The sequence below is a fragment of the Leptodactylus fuscus genome, chromosome 1, assembly GCF_031893055.1.
Source record: "Leptodactylus fuscus isolate aLepFus1 chromosome 1, aLepFus1.hap2, whole genome shotgun sequence".
Taxonomy (NCBI): Eukaryota; Metazoa; Chordata; class Amphibia; order Anura; family Leptodactylidae; genus Leptodactylus; species Leptodactylus fuscus.
This window is the reverse complement of record NC_134265.1, coordinates 61,340,721-61,359,897: the sequence shown is the minus strand read 5'-3', so window position 1 is coordinate 61,359,897 and position 19,177 is coordinate 61,340,721. Positions and strand designations below refer to the sequence as shown.

At 42.1% G+C, this 19,177-nt stretch overlaps 1 protein-coding gene across 2 annotated transcripts; it reads left to right on the top strand.

The window, feature by feature from the left end:
- The first annotated feature begins 1,265 nt into the window (after positions 1-1,265).
- CCNH (cyclin H) lies at positions 1,266-19,177 on the top strand. 2 transcript variants are annotated; one of them, XM_075271321.1, is made up of 9 exons: positions 1,266-1,427; positions 4,504-4,626; positions 4,901-4,974; positions 5,975-6,185; positions 12,987-13,150; positions 15,135-15,205; positions 16,638-16,749; positions 18,785-18,845; positions 19,089-19,177. In XM_075271321.1, exons 1-9 carry the CDS (start codon positions 1,311-1,313, stop codon positions 19,125-19,127), a joined length of 972 nt encoding a protein of 323 aa, XP_075127422.1. In that variant the 5' UTR covers positions 1,266-1,310; the 3' UTR covers positions 19,128-19,177. The 2 variants fall into 2 exon arrangements, with proteins under 2 accessions (XP_075127422.1, XP_075127430.1); XM_075271329.1 differs by having other exon boundaries at positions 19,092-19,171.

Sequence of the window (19,177 nt, the reverse complement as noted above, 5' to 3'; positions counted from 1 at the left end):
ACCATGAACCTACCTGCAGCAACTCCATTCTGGTCAGTTCTGTAGTGAGACAGCTAGAATGGAGTTGCTGTAGGGAGGACCTACCTATAGTAACTACAGAATATACCCAGACCATGAACCTACCTGCAGCAACTCCATTCTAGTCAATTCTGTATTGAGACAGCTAGAATGGAGTTGCTGTAGGGAGGACCTACCTATAGTAACTACAGAATATATCCAGACCATGAACCTACCTGCAGCAACTCCATTCTAGTCAGTTCTGTAGTGAGACAGCTAGAATGGAGTTGCTGTAAGGAGGACCTACCTATAGCAACTAGAGAATATACTGAGACCATCATGAACCTACCTGCAGTAACTATATACTGATAAATCAGGCGCACAGCGATACGTCAGAATTTAGCTCTATATCAGTTATTAATTGCCATATATTTCCATCATCACTTACAACAAGAAAGTGACGCAAGTTATAATAAAACACGTAAGGCTGCGGCGTCAACGCCCTGTTCAGACCATATGGCAAATATATATTTGTAAACTATATATGTAATATATATAGGTATATCTATCTATATATATATGTAATTATATATACATATATATATAAATATATATATATAAATATATATATACATATATATATATAAATATATATATACATATAAATATATATATACATATAAATATATATATACATATATATATACATATGAGTGTCATATGTATATATGTCCAGGAATGTGATTTCCTATATTCTTATTGATATTATATACATATACAATGTCTGTCTTAGCCAGTTATGGCTCCTTCCTATAGACACTCCATTCTAGCCAATTCTGTAGTGAAGTGACTAGATTGGAGTTTCTGGCGGCAGCTCCTCTAAGCAACTCCATTCTAGTCACTTCAGTACTGAACAGTCTACATTGGAGTTGATTCTAGCAGGTCCCTGCCTCCAGCAACTCCAATCTAGTCACCTCACTAGTGAATTGTCTAGATTGGAGTTGCTCCTGGTAGGTCCTACCTACAGCAACTCCATTCTAGCCCGTTCACTAATGAGGTGACTAGATTGGAGTTGCTGGAGGGAGGACCTACCAGGAGCAACTCCATTCTAGACGCAACCCTTTCCAATTATGCTGTGGTAAGTTTATGAAGATGGTGTAAATAAAGTTTATTTAAAAAAAAAAAAAAAATCACACCGCAATTCTTAAGGACAGCCGCGCGCCCGTACGCCTCTGACGTCACCGTTACGTTATTAGAAGCTCTGCGTCTGTTATGGTGACGTATAACGTGTGCGCCGCCAAAGATCTGGAAACATGTATCATAACAGCACGCAGAAGAAGCACTGGACCTTTAAAAGCGAAGAGGAGCTGCAGCGGCTCAGGGTCCAGGCAAATAACCGCCCCCGGGCAAAGATACTAGCGGCAGGGAAGGTGGGCTCGGCCGTCTGCACCTTGTCTGTCTGTGCTGGGACCATCGTACTGTGTGTTGTGTGATCTGTCCAGCATGGCTGACATTGCACCGCACCCTGATCCAGTAGAGCTCATCCAGTACACGGATAATAATAGCAGGGAACTCATTGGTTGTTCTGTATGTGTATCTGATACTTGCAGCCAGTACTACTGATTACAGACTCCCTGTAGGGGGCAGAGCTCGCACATATTATATGTAAACTGTCACCAGAATCCAGTATATCAATACTGCCCCATAGATAGGTTAGGGGCACCTGAATTAAACCGAGTTTTCCCCTTGTAAATCTGCGCCCCCATTGCTGAGATATCAATATACAGATGAGTTCTTTGCAGCGCCAACCATATCCTCATTGCTCCAATTATCTCATTTGCATAGTGTCAAAAACTGCGATATCAAGAAGCAACACCTGATGGGTGAATACATGTACGCAAGCTGCACCTCTTGTCTGTGTTAGTTAAATATCAAAATAGTGAATTATTGCTGTATTATTTTTTTTCCTGTTAAAATCCTGAATCCTGACTGACCCTTTCTGTTGTGATTTGAGATAATGCTGAATTTTAATGGATCCTGTAAAGTAAAGGCTCACGTTGAGCTTTCGTTTTATGTCAATCTATATTTAAGAATCGTTCTCCCACGGTGGCTCAGTGGTTAGTGCTGGAGTCCTGGGTTCGAATCTCGCCAGGAACAACATCTGCAAGGAGTTTGTATGTTCTCCCCATGTTTGTGTGGATTTCCTCCCATTCTACAAAGACATAGGGAAAATAAATGTACATTGTGATCCCTATATGGGGCTCACAATCTACATTTAAAAAAAAAAAAAAAATCATTCCCCCTTTACAGATACATGAACTACAAATATGGTTAGCAAGACACTGATGTATATACCCCTGGTATTTAGCTTTGAAGCCCCATGTAAAATGTAAATCTCTAAATTATTCATATACAGATGAGGGGGAAAGCACTTTCAGGCTTGCCCTTAGCTTGTTTGGGTTTCAGCCCCTCTAGATTCCTTGTCCCTTGTAAAATATCTTGCTAGAGAAAAAAAAAAATGTATCCTCTTATCAGCCCCCATACTGAATTTCACTCTGAAATCTCTGTCTCAAGGCAGAAAGAAGGTCACATGTATCAGCTTACCCATGTCCATGGAAAAGTAAGGGATGAGGAGTGATGTTCCTTATGTTCATAAGTTTATATGAAATGCCAGAAACCATGTTTTGAAACAGTTTAACTATTTAACTTTTTTCATAAATGGAAAGTTAAAGGGATTGTTCAGGCAAAAAAGGACTATCCCTTTTAATGTTTAAATAAGCTGAGGTCAGTAAAAAAAAAAAACGCTTGTCCCCGTTGCTCCAGTGTTCTCCCGCTTCATCTGCTCTGGTGGCTTCAGCACAATGCAGGAAGAGACCCGGGAGGTGTGGGAGGACGCTGAATCAATTGGGACAGGTGAATGTTGTTTTTTTTTTTTTTGTTTTTGTTTTGTTTTTAAAGGAATCCTATCATTTAAACTCAATTTTTTTCTGCCTATCACGTCAGAATAGCCTTAAGAGGCTATTCTTCTCCTACCTTTAGATGTCTTCTCCACGCCGCTGTTCTGTAGAAATCCCGGTTTTCTTCGTTATGCAAATGAGTTCTCTCGCAGCACTGGGGGCATCCCCAATGCTGTGGGAGAACTCTCCAGCGCCGCCTCCATCTTCTTCAGGAACGGGTCTTCGCGTCTTCCAGTGGTGGCTTCAAACTTCTAGGCCTAGGGCAAAGTCGACTGCGCATGCCTGTCAGCCCCAAGAAAATGGCCACTTACACAGTATTGTAAGCGGCCATTTTCTTGTGGCCAGCAGTCATGCGCATTTGGCTGCCTGAGGCCTGGAAGTTTGAAGCCACCGCCGGAAGATGACCCGTTCATGAAGAAGATGGAGTTCTCCCGCAGCTTTGGGGATGCCCCCAGTGCTGTTTGAGCGTTGGGGCCCGTCCCCAGTGCTGCGGGAGAACACATTTGCATACCGACGAAAAACAGATTATATACCGAATGGCGGCGCGGAGAAGACGTCTAAAGGTAGGAGAAGAATAGCCTTTCTTAAGGCTATTCCAACAGGATAGGCAGAAAAAAATGATTTTAAATGATAGGGTCCCTTTAAAGTTTCACTGCTTCCAGGTTATTTAAACGTTAAGAGGATTGTCCATATTTGCTTGGACAACCCCTTTAAGGTGAATATTTGAGAAACTTTGTTATATATCTTATCAGAGGAAAATGCTTCTTTCTCCACTTATCAGAGATGAATGAGCAGGAGATGAAATATATAACAAAGCTTTATTGGGCTATTTTCACTGAGATTCTGTCTTCCTAATTACATCAGGGAAGACAGGCTTGCACATTCCAGTGAGCGCCCTCTATTGGTTTACAACACTGAGGCACCTGACTTCCTAATTACATCATGGAAGACAGATTTGCATATTCTTCCCAAAGTTTCTTATACTCATTTGAATTAACCTTAAATTTGAGTTAGAGGACCTTTCATGGGTTTGGGCACAGGCAGTTTTATATACTGCTGGAAAGGCGACAGTGCACTGAATTCAGGTAAATCCTTCTCCTCAGCAGCGCCTATCGCGCTGTACAGTGTGAGCGGGGAGGAGCGCAGAGGGAGGGGGGCATTCCTCCCCGCTCACACTGTACAGCGCATTAGGCGCTGCTGTGAAGGACAGACTGTCAGGAACGCCCTTCTAACTGTGAAGTGCTATGGTACCGGTAGCTCTTCACCTGGGGCACAGATTGTGAAAGCAGACAGTGCACTGAATTCAGCGCCCTGTGGCTTTCCAGCAGTATATAAAACTGCCTGTGCCCAAACCCATGAAAGGTCCTCTTTAACCTTTTCTACATCTGTATATGGATGGCTGAATCTGAAAGAACGTGAGCTGTTCTGCTCCATTCAGCCTCTGCTAGAGCCCTTTCAGCTAGATTTATGTGTGCAAGAAGATGCTGCGAGCCTTCTCATCGGTACATGTCACATTCACTAACCACTTTCTGCCACCCTTTATTTGCAGACTCATCTGTTGGATATATTTAACGTGGATCCTCATGAGGAGTTGATCATCTGTAGATATTATGAGAAAAAGTTACGCGATTTCTGCAGTACCTTCAAACCCACCATGCCCAAATCTGTAATGGTGAGTAGGGTCAGGATCAAAATGGCTATATGTAAAATGGTTTTCAGGGTTGTGAGGTCGGTAGTCTTCTTTCATGGCCGTCATCATCTGTTCTCAGCAGCTGAAACTGAGAGAAAAGTGTGTGTGTGGGGGGGGGGTTGCTGTGTGTTTGATCCTCACCAATCTGATATTGATGACTTACTGTAGGTAGGTTAGTAATCATTTTAACCTTTTTACCACCAAATTTTGACATAAGGAGTGTAAAATGTTAATTCTGGGAGTTTTTTTCTTTCAGGGGACAGCTTGTATGTACTTCAAACGCTTTTTCCTCAATAATTCAGTCATGGAGCATTATCCCCGTATAATAATGTAAGTGCGGATTGTCTGCCTATTTGTACAGAAATGTATGCTTAGTCCAGCTTTGAAAACCTTTCCCCCTATTCTTCGTATAGGGGATTAGCGGGCCTGATCTGTGGTCCCATGAGAACAGGGGTCTTCTTTGTGAATGCAGTGGTAGTGTACATATGGAACCATAACTCTATCCACTACTATGGGACTGATAAGTGCTGTACTTGGTTATCTCTGTCAGGTCTAGTAGAAGTGAATAGAGCGGCCATGCATGTACGGTACCACTCTATTCACACAGGTGTCTCCTGAACAACCATTCTCGTGAAACCTTAAGGATTCCCGTGGCTAATAATTGTTTATGAGAGAAAACCCTGTAATAGAAATTTTCTTTAGAGGGGTTGTCTTGTGGCTTTACAAAAAACACAATTGTACATGATTAGTTATTGTCAATGAATGCTTTATGTCTGGCATTGATGCTCTAAAAAAACTGTACCTCCCCCTCTCATTGGTGTTGGAAGAGGCCGGCAGGGGTTATCCAGCTTCCAAAAATTATCTGCAAATACATCCACAGCATTTGTAAATCCTCACTGTTCCCCTGTACAGCCTTCGTTTGGCTTATTTGTATCGCTGTTATTTACACGCAGTGAATCTAGACAAACTATATTTCCCATGATTCATCTTCCTGATCTCACTTTCTGTGTAACCCTCCCTTCTCCATTCTCCCCTGCCATGAAATTACAGGTAATAAATCGCCCCCCATCTGAGGTCGCCTTACTAGGATGTCACTGTATCATGGACAACATATGACAAGATCTTGAGTCGGGATCCTAAACTGGTGCCCTAGTCACCACTGAAGATTTTGCACTTTCTGTGTTACATTCGCTTCTCCCTCGGCTGTAGTAAATGTTTAACCCTGTAGTATGGGGAATATATACCCATCGTGTAGAGAGCTGGGTGTCATCTGGTTGTTGTAATCTGTATGATATACTCAGACCTGAATCTCAATGCTCCCTGTTTATAGGTGGACCTGCGTATTCCTGGCTTGTAAAGTAGATGAATTTAATGTATCCAGTGTCCACTTTGTTTGTAACCTCCCAGACCACCCCACCACTCATGAAAACATCCTTGACCAGATCTTGGAGTATGAATTGCTGCTAATCCAACAGCTAAATTTTCACCTTATAGTGCACAATCCATATCGACCATTTGAAGGCTATTTAATCGATCTGAAGGTATTTACATGTTTTCATCCTATCATTTGGCTTAAAGTTGTAAAAATACATTAATTTCATTCATTCTGCAGGTAGATTGTATCTTGTTCCCTGTTATCAGCCATTTCAAATTGCAGAAATGTTTATAGGGCTTTCTGACCAGAGCAGAAAAACAGGTGCGCAGAACATACACAACTCTGTTTCTATACTGTTTGGAATCTCCACATTTAAAGGGATTCTACCATTAAAGGGGCTCTATCACTAGGAAAAGTCATTTTTAACTAATCACACCTTTGCATAGCCTTTAGAAAGTCTATTTCACACCTACCTATAGTATGTAGATTGCCTCAGTGGTTTCTGAATAAGTCTGTTTTTATTCATATGCTAATTAGACTGGTGCACGATAGATCGTGCACACCTCTCCTATTGTTTTCTATGGGAGATTGCTGATGATGATGATGACTCAGCTTCCTGTTTGTGCACACACATAGAAGATAATAGGAGAGAGGAGGCTGCTGGGAACTTCCTGTGCTGGCTGGAAGCTCATTAGCATATGAATAAAAACGGACTTATTCAGATACCACTGAGGCAAATTACATACTATAGGTAAGTGTGGAATAGACTTTCTAAAGCCTGTGCAAGCATGTGATTAGATAAAAATGACTTTTCCCAGTGATAAAGCCCCTTTAATACACATTTTATTTTCTCGTTGACACGTAGGAAAAGCCCTAAGGAAGGCTATTGTTCTCCTACCTTTAAATGTCTTCTCCGCGCCGCCATTCGGTATAAATCCCGGTTTTTGTCGGTATGCAAATTAGTTCTCTCAAAGCACTGGAGGCGTCTCCAATGCTGTGAGAGAACTCTCCAGCGCCGACTCCCATTTTCTTCGGGAACGTCCTCTTCACGCATCTTCTTCCGGCGCAGGCGGTCAAACTTTTAGGCCTTGGGTAGAGCCAATTGCGCATGCCCACAGGCCACAAGAACATGGTTGCTTACTTACTGTGTAAGCGGCCATTTTTCTTGTGCTGTGGGCCTGCGCCGTTGGCTCTGCCCAAGGCCTAGAAATTTGAACCCAGCACCGGAAGAAGATGTGCATAGAGGCCGTACCTGAAGAAGATGGAGGCAGCGCAGGAGATTTCTCTCTCAGCATTTGGGACGCCCCCAGTGCTGTTTGAGCGCTTGGGCCCGCCTCCAGTGCTGCGAGAGAACTCATTTGCATACTGACGAAAACTGGGATTTCTACGGAACGGCGGCGCGGAGAAGACCTCTAAAGTTAGGAGAAGAATAGCCTTTCTTAAGGCAATGAGAAAAAAAAATTTGTTTTAATGGTAGAATCCCTTTAAAGGAGTTTTCTGGCCCCAAAAAAGACTTTTTTTTTTTATTTTATTTTTTATTATTCTAAGGACCTAGCCACAGGGTAGGCCTCTAGTATCTGACAGTTGTTTTGGTTGACTCCAAGCGCCAGATGCTACTTCTGTGTGCTTGGTGGGAAGCTGCTCTGCCCTTATTCAATGAATAGATGCACCCCTGCTGCAACTCTGTGTCTGTTACTTAATTTGGTACAAACCTGCATCTGGCCCTATCCACAGCAGTTTCTTGGGCCTGGAGATAACGGCATCAACTGATTGGTGCTGGGTCTAGGTGTTTGACCCCCACCAAATACTGATGGCCTATGTGGATATGTAATCGGTGTAGAAAAAAAAAATGCCATTGCGTCCAAAAAAAACCTTTCATCCTAAAACTCCTGGCAAAAATTATGGAATAAATGTAACATGGAAAAATCCATGGCATGAGGAAAGAACATGTGGCTACGTGTTTCAGAACATGTTATGTCAGTACATCTCTGATTCGTTTTCATTGCTACCATGTAACTGCTTTTTAAAGGAAGAATAAAAGCTATGTTTTATTATACTCCCTGGTCGACGCTGGATTTTTCCATGTTACATTGATATCCGCTGGTTGAAGTCTCCATTTCATCCGAGCTTCCCAGGAGGAGTGTCAAGATAATAGGGTCAGCTGGGCATATACTAACTTTGTAAAATGATGGAATCACCAGTCCCTGAGGAAGTTCCTTCAGTTGTTTAATTGTGTAGAAAAAAAAAAGCAGATCACAGCCATGGAAAAAACAAAGGCATTTCATATGGCAACATTCTGGCTGTAAGAAACACTAAAAGAAATCAAGAAAAATAATTGTGGTAGCCAGTAACAATTAGATTTTTAGAACAAGCACAGGGAATAAAATATGAAATCACTCAATTCTGAGGAAAAAATTATGGAATCATGAAAAACAAACAAAATAAGACTCCTACACATCACTAGGACTTTGTTGCACCACCTCTGGCTTTTCTAACTGCTTGCAGTCTCTGAGGCATTGACTTCATGAGTGATAAACAGGACTCTTCAAAGACTGGATTTACATACAGAAAAGCTAAAAGAAAGTCATCACTAACATCTAAACAGAAAAAACAAGGTTACAATGGGCTAAGGAAAGGCAATCATGGACTGTGGATGAAAGTCATATTCAGTGGTGAATCTCGAATCTGCATTGGGCAAGGTGATGATGCTGGAACTTTTGTTTGGTCCTTCCAAAGAGATTTATGCAGACGACTGTCTGAAGAAAACATGCAAATTTCCACAGCCATTAATATGAGGCTGCATGTCAAGTAAAGGCCCTGGGGAGATGGCTGTTATTGAATCTTTAATAAATGCACAGGTTTACATTGAAATGTTGCATACTTTTCTTATCCCATCTATCAAAAGGATGTTTGGGGACGATGACATCATTTTTCAAAATGATAATGCATCTTGCCATAGAGCAAAAACTGTGAAAACATTCCTTGAAGAAAGACACATAAGGTCAATGTTATGGCCTACAAATAGTCCGGATCTCAATCCAACTAAAAATCTGTGGTGGGAGTTAAAGAAAATGGTCCATGACAAGGCTCCAACCTGCAAAGCTGATCTGGCAATAGCAATGAGAGAAGGCTGGAGCCAGATTGATGAAGAGTCCTGTTTATCACTCATGAATTCAATGCCTCTGCAGTTAGAAAAGCCAGAGGTGGTGCAACAAAGTCCTAGTGAGGTGTTGGAGTCTTACTTTGTTTGTTTCTAATGATTCCATAATTTTTTCCTCAGAATTGAGTGATTCCATAATTTATTCCCGGTGCTTGTTCTAAAAATCTAACGGTTACTGGCTACCACAAATATTTTTCTAGATTTCTTTTAGTGTTTCTTAAAGCCAGAACGTTGCCATATGAAATGCCTTTTTTTTTTTTTTTTCTACACAATTAAACAACTGAAGGAACATCCTCGGGGACTGGTGATTCCATAATTTTTGCCAGAGGTTGTGTAATGTGTTGGGATATAAGGTCAATGGGGGCTGTTCACTTGATGGCATGCCTAGTATTAGTTCTGTTGCAGTTCTACAGCAAAAGCTGTACAATGGCATGTAGGGTTCCTATAATTCTGTATGGTGACTCCGTAGGTGCTTCGTATTCTGCTTTAATTACCGTATATGCTTGAGTATAAGCTGACTTATTCAGCACAGTTTTTATGCCTCTCGGCTTATACTCGAGTCAGGGTCCACGGAGCACAGAAACTTGAAGGACCTGCGTAAATTAAATGAAGGGGGAGGTCCTTTAGTGCCACTGCTCTGTAATTGGCTTTGTCATGTAGGTCATGTGACTGATGTCATCAAAGGTCCTGTAGCCACTAGAACAGTGGTTCTCAACCTTTCTAATGCCGTGACCCCGCAATACAGTTCATGTTGAGGTGACCCCAAACCAAAAAATAATTTTGGTGACTACTTCATAACTGTAATTTAGCTACAGTTATGATTCAGAATGTAAATACCTGCCATGCATTATGTATTCTCATTGCTACAAATCAAACATAATCATAATAATAAACATGGGTACACCTCCCAACTTTTGAAGACCAGAAAGAGGGACAGATTTGCTGCAGCAAATTTAGCCCCGCCCACTTTTATGTTGACTCCGCCTATTCTCATTCATTTTTCATGTGCTCCCACACAGTATAATCCTCCTACAGTCACCCGTAAATTATATGTTCCCGCTCCATCTCTGCCCCCAGTTTCATGTCCCCCCGCCTCTGCCCACAGTTTCATGCCGTTCCATCCCCCTTTCATCTGCCCCAGTGTCATGCCGTTCCCCCCCCCAGTTTCATGGGCCCCCTTCATTATGTTCCGACTTAATGTTTAACACAAAAAAACACCACTTAAACTCACCTTCCAACGCTCCCCCGCCGCTCTCTCCGCAGTCACCGGACGGATGATGCTACCACATACACTTCCATAACAGCATGCGTTCCAACTGAATAGCGCTGGTGAAACCGTAGCGCAGCTTCTCAGCGGCTAAAGCCATTGGAAATATGTATTTTCCGATGGCTTTAGGCAACCCCTGTGTTCTGGTCGTTCGACCCCCCCCCCCCCCCCCCCCCCCCAGGGTTGCGACCCACAGGTTGAGAACCGCTGCACTAGAATGTAATATATGCAGATAAGTCAGTGGCCAGGGTTCAATGTGTCTTATGGAAGATGTCTGTTATATGGAGGAGAGGAAGCTACAGTAACATGACACACAGGGACCTTCCTTTAGTTACTCTGCCTAGTAATGTCAGGCATTTGGGGTTATTCATTTAGTATCAGTAACTCCATGTGCCTCACATTAATAAGTTAACCCCATCATGTCCCTCATATTAACCCCTGTGTATCCCAGATAAGGGATACTAATATGTGAGACACATGAGGGTACTAATGAAGGACTTTAATTATGAAGATATCTAATTATTACCTCCATATGTCCCACATATCAGTAACTCTTATGTGAGGCACACAGGGGGTTAATGTGAGGGACATGATGGGGTTAACTGCTATTACTATGATCCCCATGGAGTTACTAAGCTGTAATAATACACATGACCAGACTTTTTATCTGCAATGGTGTATTCCGCCCCACCCCCCTCGGTTTATACTCGAGTCAATAAGTTTTCCCAGTTTTTTGTAGTAAAATTAGGGGTCTCGGCTTATATTCGGGTCGGCTTATACTCGAGTATATAAGGTACTTACAGTGCCTTAAAGGGTTATTGGGGGACTAAGTACAGGAAACAAGGGGAACATAAAATGAAATCCATTACTCTGTGTACCCTTTAAGTTCCCTGCAACGACGACTTCTCATACATTATTCATGTTATTGGCTGCACTGGTCACATAAATGATATACATGAAGTCAACACTATGGGAATATAAGGGCATTTAAAGGATGAGTAATAGTTTTCATTATTTTACATGGCTTCTGGTGCTCAGGCCTGTTTTCAAGAAAAGAAAGTAGTCAAAAACAGTGCCTGGACCTCTCATGACATCAGTAAAGTAAACTTGGATCATCATAGTCCCAGGTTTGGCCCAAGTGTCATAATACATCCATATTCTATGTTGTCGAAGAGCCATTGCTCTGATAAGTTGGGTAGTAAGATTGTGTTCCTTAACCCCTTCCCGACATGCGCCGTAATAGTACGGCGCGTGTCGGGTCTGTAACTATGGCGACCGCCCGGGAGCCGGGCGGCCGTCATAGCCGCCGGGTGTCTACTGCTTTAAGCAGTAGACAACCGGCTCTAATGCCTCCGATCGGTCCCCGGACCGATCGGAGGCATTAACCCCTCCGGCGCTGCTGTCAAAGGCGCCGGAGGCGCCATCTTCCCGGCGGCGCATGGGCGCCGCCATTTTGGCAGGGATCGCCGGCTCCTGGAGCATGATCCAGGGCCGACCCCCCCCCCCGTTGCCATGACAGCCGGGAGCCTTGTTAAGGGCTCCCAGCCAGTCTGCAAATTCTCTCTTTTGCAGGCTGGTGTATACAGCCTGCAAAAGAGATGATGATTTTTTGCAATGCATTGCAATGCATTAGCATTGTAATGCATTGCATTAGTGATCAGACCCCCTGGGGTTCAACACCCCTAGGGGGTCTAATAAATGCAAAAAAAAAATAAAAAAAAAAAGTAAAAAAAATATAAAAAAAATATAAAAAGTATTAAAAGTTCAAATCACCCCCCTTTCCCTAGAACAAATATAAAAGTAGTTAAAAACTGTGAAACATATACATATTAGGTATCCCCGCGTCCGAAATCGCCCGCTCTACAAATCTATAAAAATATTTTTCCTGTTCGGTAAACGCCGTAGCAGGAAAAATAGTCAAAAGTGCCAAACCGCCGTTTTTTCACTGTTTTAATTCTGATAAAAATTTGAATAAAAAGTGATCAAAGCAATAACATTTCCCGAAAATGGTAGAACTAAAAAGTACACCCGGCCCCGCAAAAAAAGACGCCCTATACATCCCCGTACACTTACGTATAAAAAAGTTACGGCTGTCGGAATATGGCGACTTTTAGAAAAAAAAATTTTTAACACCGTTTTGGAATTTTTTTTAGGGGTCAAAATGTAAATAAAACCATATAAATTTGGTATCCCTGGAACCGTAGCGAAACACAGAATACAGGGGACATGTCATTTTGGCTGCACAGTGAACGCCGTAAAACCAAAGCCCGTAAGAAAGTCGCAGAAATGCATTTTTTCTTCAAATCCACCCCATTCTGAATTTTTTTCCTGCTTCCCAGTACATTATACAGAATAATTAATGGTGGCATCATGAAGAAAAAATTGTCCCGCAAAAATTAAGAGCTCATATGACTCTGGGAGCGGAGAAATAAAAAAGTTATGGGGTTTAGAAGGAGGGGAGTCAAAAACAAAAAACGAAAATCAAAAAATGCCATCGGCGGGAAGGGGTTAAACTCACTGCCTCAACTTTTTCTTTTCAGACTCGATACCCCTTACTGGATAATCCTGAAATATTGAGAAAAAATGCTGATGAATTCTTGCATCGGGTTGTCCTGACCGATGCCTGCCTACTGTTCACACCATCCATAATTGCTTTAACAGCTATTTTATCCAGTGCGTCCAGGGCAGGAATTAATATGGAAAGGTATAATGAAAATTCTAAATGTCATTCTATTTCTGCATTTTCTGTTCCTACGCCTTCCCATAACTCCCATAGAAGGCAATGTAGCTGAGCTGTGCTGCTGTCTTTGTAGCTCCTATTCTCCTCTATGGAAGTTACAAGAACAGTGCAGTGTTGCTGGGTGTTCCTGTAAGTTCTGGGTGTAGTAGGGGTTGGGATGGGGAGCGGTTATTCCTGTCTTGGCAGCTAATTGCTTTTTCTGTGTGGTGAGTTTTTGTTGTGTTTGGTTTTATATATATATATATATATATATATATATATATATATATATATACACAGTCCTATGAAAAAGTTTGGGCACCCCTATTAATCTTAATCATTTTTAGTTCTAAATATTTTGGTGTTTGCAACAGCCATTTCAGTTTGATATATCTAATAACTGATGGACACAGTAATATTTCAGGATTGAAATGAGGTTTATTGTACTAACAGAAAAAGTGCAATATGCATTAAACCAAAATTTGACCGGTGGAAAAATATGGGCACCTCAACAGAAAAGTGACATTAATATTTAGTAGATCCTCCTTTTTCAAAGATAACAGCCTCTAGTCGCTTCCTGTAGCTTTTAATCAGTTCCTGGATCCTGGATGAAGGTATTTTGGACCATTTCTTTCTACAAAACAATTCGCGTTCAGTTAAGTTTGATGGTCGCCGAACATGGACAGCCCGCTCTCAAATGATCTGAAAACAAAGATTGTTCAACATAGTTGTTCAGGGGAAGGATACAAAACGTTGTCTCAGAGATTTAACCTGTCAGTTTCCACTGTGAGGAACATAGTAAGGAAATGGAAGAGCACAGGGACAGTTCTTGTTAAGCCCAGAAGTGGCAGGCCAAGAAAAATATCAGAAAGGCAGAGAAGAAGAATGGTGAGAACAGTCAAGGACAATCCACAGACCACCTCCAAAGAGCTGCAGCATCATCTTGCTGCAGATGGTGTCACTGTGCATCGGTCAACAATACAGCACACTTTGCACAAATAGAAGCTGTATGGGAGAGTGATGAGAAAGAAGCCGTTTCTGCACGTACGTCACAAATAGAGTCGCCTGAGGTATGAAAAAGCACATTTGGACAAGGCAGCTTCATTTTGGAAACAAAAATTGAGTTGTTTGGTTATAAAAAAAAAGGCGTTATGCATGGTGTCCAAAAAGAAACAGCATTCCAAGAAAAACACATGCTACCCACTGTAAAATTTGGTGAAGGTTCCATCATGCTTTGGGGCTGTGTGGCCAATGCCGGCATCGGGAATCTTGTTAAAGTTGAGGGTCGCATGGATTCCACTCAGTATTAGCAGATTCTTGAGAATAATGTTCAAGAATCAGTGACGAAGTTGAAGTTACGCCGGGGATGGATATTTCAGCAAGACAATGATCCAAAACACTGCTCCAAATCCTCAGGCATTCATGCAGAGGAACAATTACAATGTTCTGGAATGGCCATCCCAGTCCCCAGACCTGAATATCATTGAACATCTGTGGGATGATTTGAAGCGGGCTGTCCATGCTCGGCCACCATCAAACTTAACTGAACTTGAATTGTTTTGTAAAGAGGAATGGTCCAAAATACCTTCATCCAGGATCCAGGAACTGATTAAAAGCTACAGGAAGCGACTAGAGGCTGTTATCTTTGCAAAAGGAGGATCTACTAAATATTAATGTCACTTTTCTGTTGAGGTGCCCATACTTTTGCACCGGTCAAATTTTGGTTTAATGCATATTGCGCATTTTCTGTTAGTACAATAAACCTCATTTCAATCCTGAAATATTACTGTGTCCATCAGTTATTAGATATATCAAACTGAAATGGCTGTTGCAAATACCAAAATATTTAGAACTAAAAATGATTAAGATTGATAGGGGTGCCCAAACTTTTTCATAGGACTGTATATATTATGTGTTTAGTGTTCCTTTAACAACCCAAATCAACCCATTTTATTCTTTTATATTCCAGTTATTTGTTGGAGTGTCTGTCGCTAAAGGAGGATCCAGAAACCATGGCACATTTGCTGGATGGAATGAGACGTATGTTATATACTTTTTCTGTGCCTCTATGGTTCCCTCTGTATTTAATCTAATGGATTTGGATCATAATTGTCTCCCATATTCAGTTTTGACTGTAACACTTAAAAGCCGTACTTGCTACTTTTAGAAGAATGCAGCCTAGAAGTACAGTCATTCATTCCAACCTTCATACCCTGCCAACTTGGCAACAAGGGTGTAATTTGTGGCTTTTACTTTAAATACATTGAATTATATATTTAGATTTTATTTTTTTAATAGATTAATAGCTACAGCTAATACATGTAATATAAGGAGTGTGACTCCTCATGCACACAGCTCCTGGGATTTAGTAATTTGGATCGGTGAATACTCCATGTGGTGCCATAAGCTATAATGCTTCTAGAGGAGCAGAGCTTTACATTGTACGGTACAACATGCTACTTTTTTTTATTTTATTCACAATTTCTTTATTAACCCCTTCCCGACATCTGCCGTACTAGTATGGCGGCCGCCTGGGAGTCGGGCGGCCGCCATAGTTGCTGGGTGTCTACTGTTTTACACCGTAGACACCCAGCGCTAATGCCCCCAGTCGGTGCCTGCAGCGATTAGGGGCATTAACCCCTCTGGCGCCTCGGTCAAACCTGACAGAGGTGCTGTTTTCCCGGCGGTGCATGGGTGCCGCCATTTTGCCGGTGATAAACAGCACCTGGAGCAAGATCCAGGGCTGACGCCACGTTGGCATGACAGCCGGGAGCTTTCTGAAGTAATTTTCTTTTGCAGGCTGCTCTATGCAGCTTGCAAAAGAAATGACAATTTTTTGCAATGCATTGCATTAGTGATGCATGGCATTAGTAATAAATGCAAAAAAAAAATTAAAAAATTAGCACAGTTTTGGATTTTTGTTAAGGGGTTAAAATGTAAATAAAACCATTTGGTATCTCTAGAATCGTACCAAAACATAGAATATAGGGGATATGTCATTTTGGCTGCACAGTGTACACCGTAAAAGCGAAGCTCATAAGAAAATCACACAAATGTACGTTTTCTTCAAATCCCCCCCCCCCCCTCCTTCTGAATTTTTTTCCAGCTTCTCAGTACCTTGTACAGAATAATTAATGGCGGCATCATGAAGAAAAATTGTACCGCAAACATTAAGACCTCATATGGCTCTGGGAGCAGAGAAATAAAAAGAGTTATGGGGTTTGGAAGGGGGAGGAGTCAAAAACGAAAATGTAAAAATGCTGTTGGCGGGAAGGGGTTAATTAAAAACAAAATCTCAATGTGCATCCGCCTGAAATCAGAAGTCAATTGTGGGCTCCCAGAGCCTCCTAGTGACGCAGTATCTAATATGGCGCCGATGCTCTACCCCTCTGTGTTCCCAGAAACAGTAGAGGCATTAGCTTAGATTCTTGCAAGTTAATAATAAGACTTTAACGTTATATAATAATTTTAGGACTTCAGCTACTGATGTCAAAACATGAATATTCCAGACTTGACGACGTTGACATAGTTGAAAAGAAATTGGAAAAGTGCTACAACGCTGAAGGTGGCTTTGTTGAAAATTTGTAAGTAGCCCAAAAATGATATTCTACATATTTGTGTGTTTTGGCAATTGTGCTTGCTACAGATGTTACATAGAATACAATAAATAACATATATTATTATTATTATTGTTTATTTATATAGCACCATTAATTCCATGGTGCTTTACATTCGGGGGTTTACATACAGTACACAGAATATACAGGTAGATATAAAATGAACAGTGACCGACTGGCAGAGTGGGGTAGAGGGCCCTGCCCGTAAGGGCTTACAATCTATGGGGGAAGGGGGTAGAGACAGAAGGAGAGGGGGAGACTGTACAGATGGCGGTGCGGTGATAGTGTTATTGGAGGTTGTAGGCCTTCCTGAATAGCTGAGTCTTCAGCGCCTTCTTGAAGCCTGTGATTGTGGGGATCAGTCTTATGTGTCTTGGTAAGGAGTTCCAGAGTATGGGGGATGCAGGGGAGAAACCTTGCAGATGGTTGTGTGAGGAGCGGATGAGAGCAGAGCGGAGTAGGAGGTCATTGGAGGATCTGAGGTTACGTGTGGGCAGGTAGTGGGAGATTAATTCAGAGATATATGGAGGGGACAGGTTGTGGATGGCTTTGTATGTTATTGTTAGTAGCTTGAACTCAATTCGCTGGGCTATAGGTAACCAGTGGAGGGACTGGCAGAGGGGAGCAGCCAATGAAGATCGGGGGGTGAGGTGGATTAAGCGGGCAGCGCAGTTTAAGGTGGACTGGAGGGGGGCGAGGGTGTTAGCTGGGAGTCCATGGAGAAGGGTGATGCAGTAATCTAAGAGGGAGATTATGAGGGCATGGACGAGCATCTTGGTAGTTTCCAGGGTGAGGAAGGAGCGGATTTGGTGGATGTTTTTGAGCTGGAGGTGTTGAGGGTTTGAATATGTGATTTGAAGGATAGGTCAGAGTCCAGGGTTACCCCAAGGCATCGGGCCTGTGGGACAGGGGTAATTGTGGTTCCATTAACTTTGATAGATGGGTCAGGTGGACGGGCCATACGGGGTGGGGTTGAGTTTGAGAAAGCGGGAGGAGAGGAAGGAGGCTACGGCCGCTAAAGAATCTGGAACTCTGGCCAGCAGGGAGGTAATGTCTGGTCCAGAACATATATACATATAATACATGTCATGGCTTGGTTCACATTTGCAGTCGGGTTTCCGTTCGGGAGGTCCAGTTACCTTTGCTGCCCATTTCTGAAGTTGCTCTAGTTCATCCTATTTATACATGCACATTTGTACACAAACTGCAGCATTTTTCTCTGCGTTTTTCCTTTTATTAAATCTATACATGTTACGTTATTCAAAATGCAACTTTTTAGCGAGTCTCTTTTGCCTGTAGTGTGTAGATGAGAATAACCCGAATTTAATTCAAGTTGCTGTTACTGTAACATGCAGGGGGATTTTTTTGTTTTTTTTCTTCTCCCCTTGACCACTGCTTTTCTGCAACATGGAAGGGAGGAGCAACTGCGAATGTACCCTGGGTGTGATTATAGCCACATCCCATCCCTGGCTGAAAAATTTCACCTGTATATCAATACAGGCTTTGTGGCAATAACTGCATTCCAGGTACATAGTGTGGCACCTTATAAGAAATGACCAGCCTGTCATTGCATGGAGATACGGTATATGGATAGAGATATAGCTAGATCGATCTATAGAGAAGGGAGGGAGAGATATGTGGTGGACACTCTTTGGCCTGCTTCTGGTAAGTGGTGGCCTATACATGTTAAAGCAGGGGTAGGGAACGTACGGTTCTCCAGCTGTTGCAAAACTACAAATCCCAGCCTGTATACTTGCTCTGCTGTTCTTGGAACTCCCATGGAAATGAATGGAGCATGCTGGGAGTTGTAGTTTCACAGCAGCTGGAGAGCTGAAGGTTCCCTACCCCTGTGTTAAACGATTATTTTTGGGGGGGTTTTGAATTCTTAAACTGACCTATCCTTTCAGTAATGAATTTAATTAAAAAATAAATCTGCATTGAGATTTCCTAAACTGATAGACCTGTGAAAAATGTTAAGCTGTGTACATGTGCTTTATTGTAGGGAAAAAAGAAAAGGTTATGAAGATGATGATTACATATCGAAAAAGCCCAAAACAGAGGAGGTTTGTACTCTCAATTTATAAGGTTGGCATTGGTAGTAGGTGTTATGTTTGTAGTAGTGTCCCCCCATCCACGCACACACAACCACTCCCCCAGTCTGGATGGTACAGACCACATATCTGAGGGGGGGTGTAATAGGACTAGGGATGGGAAGAGTTTCATGCAGAGCTCTATAGCAGAACTTCCAAGCTTACATTCTTGCTGATGTCTGTATTGGCTCTGACTGATTTTCTTTTTTCTTCTAGAAGGAGTGGAGCGATGATGATCTTGTGGACACTCTCTAGTAACTTATCCAAGCCATCGTATGGTGTATATAATTGTATATCTTCTTTTT

What these genes read in the sequence shown, in the direction of transcription:
- CCNH (XM_075271321.1), top strand. Translation starts at nt 1,311, where the DNA reads ATGTATCATAACAGCACGCAGAAGAAGCACTGGACCTTTAAAAGCGAA. An exon ending in AGATACTAGCGGCAGGGAAG is followed by an intron (nt 1,428 to 4,503) that starts GTGGGCTCGGCC and finishes CTTTATTTGCAG; the next exon opens with ACTCATCTGTTGGATATATT. An exon ending in GCAGGAATTAATATGGAAAG is followed by an intron (nt 13,151 to 15,134) that starts GTATAATGAAAA and finishes TTTATATTCCAG; the next exon opens with TTATTTGTTGGAGTGTCTGT.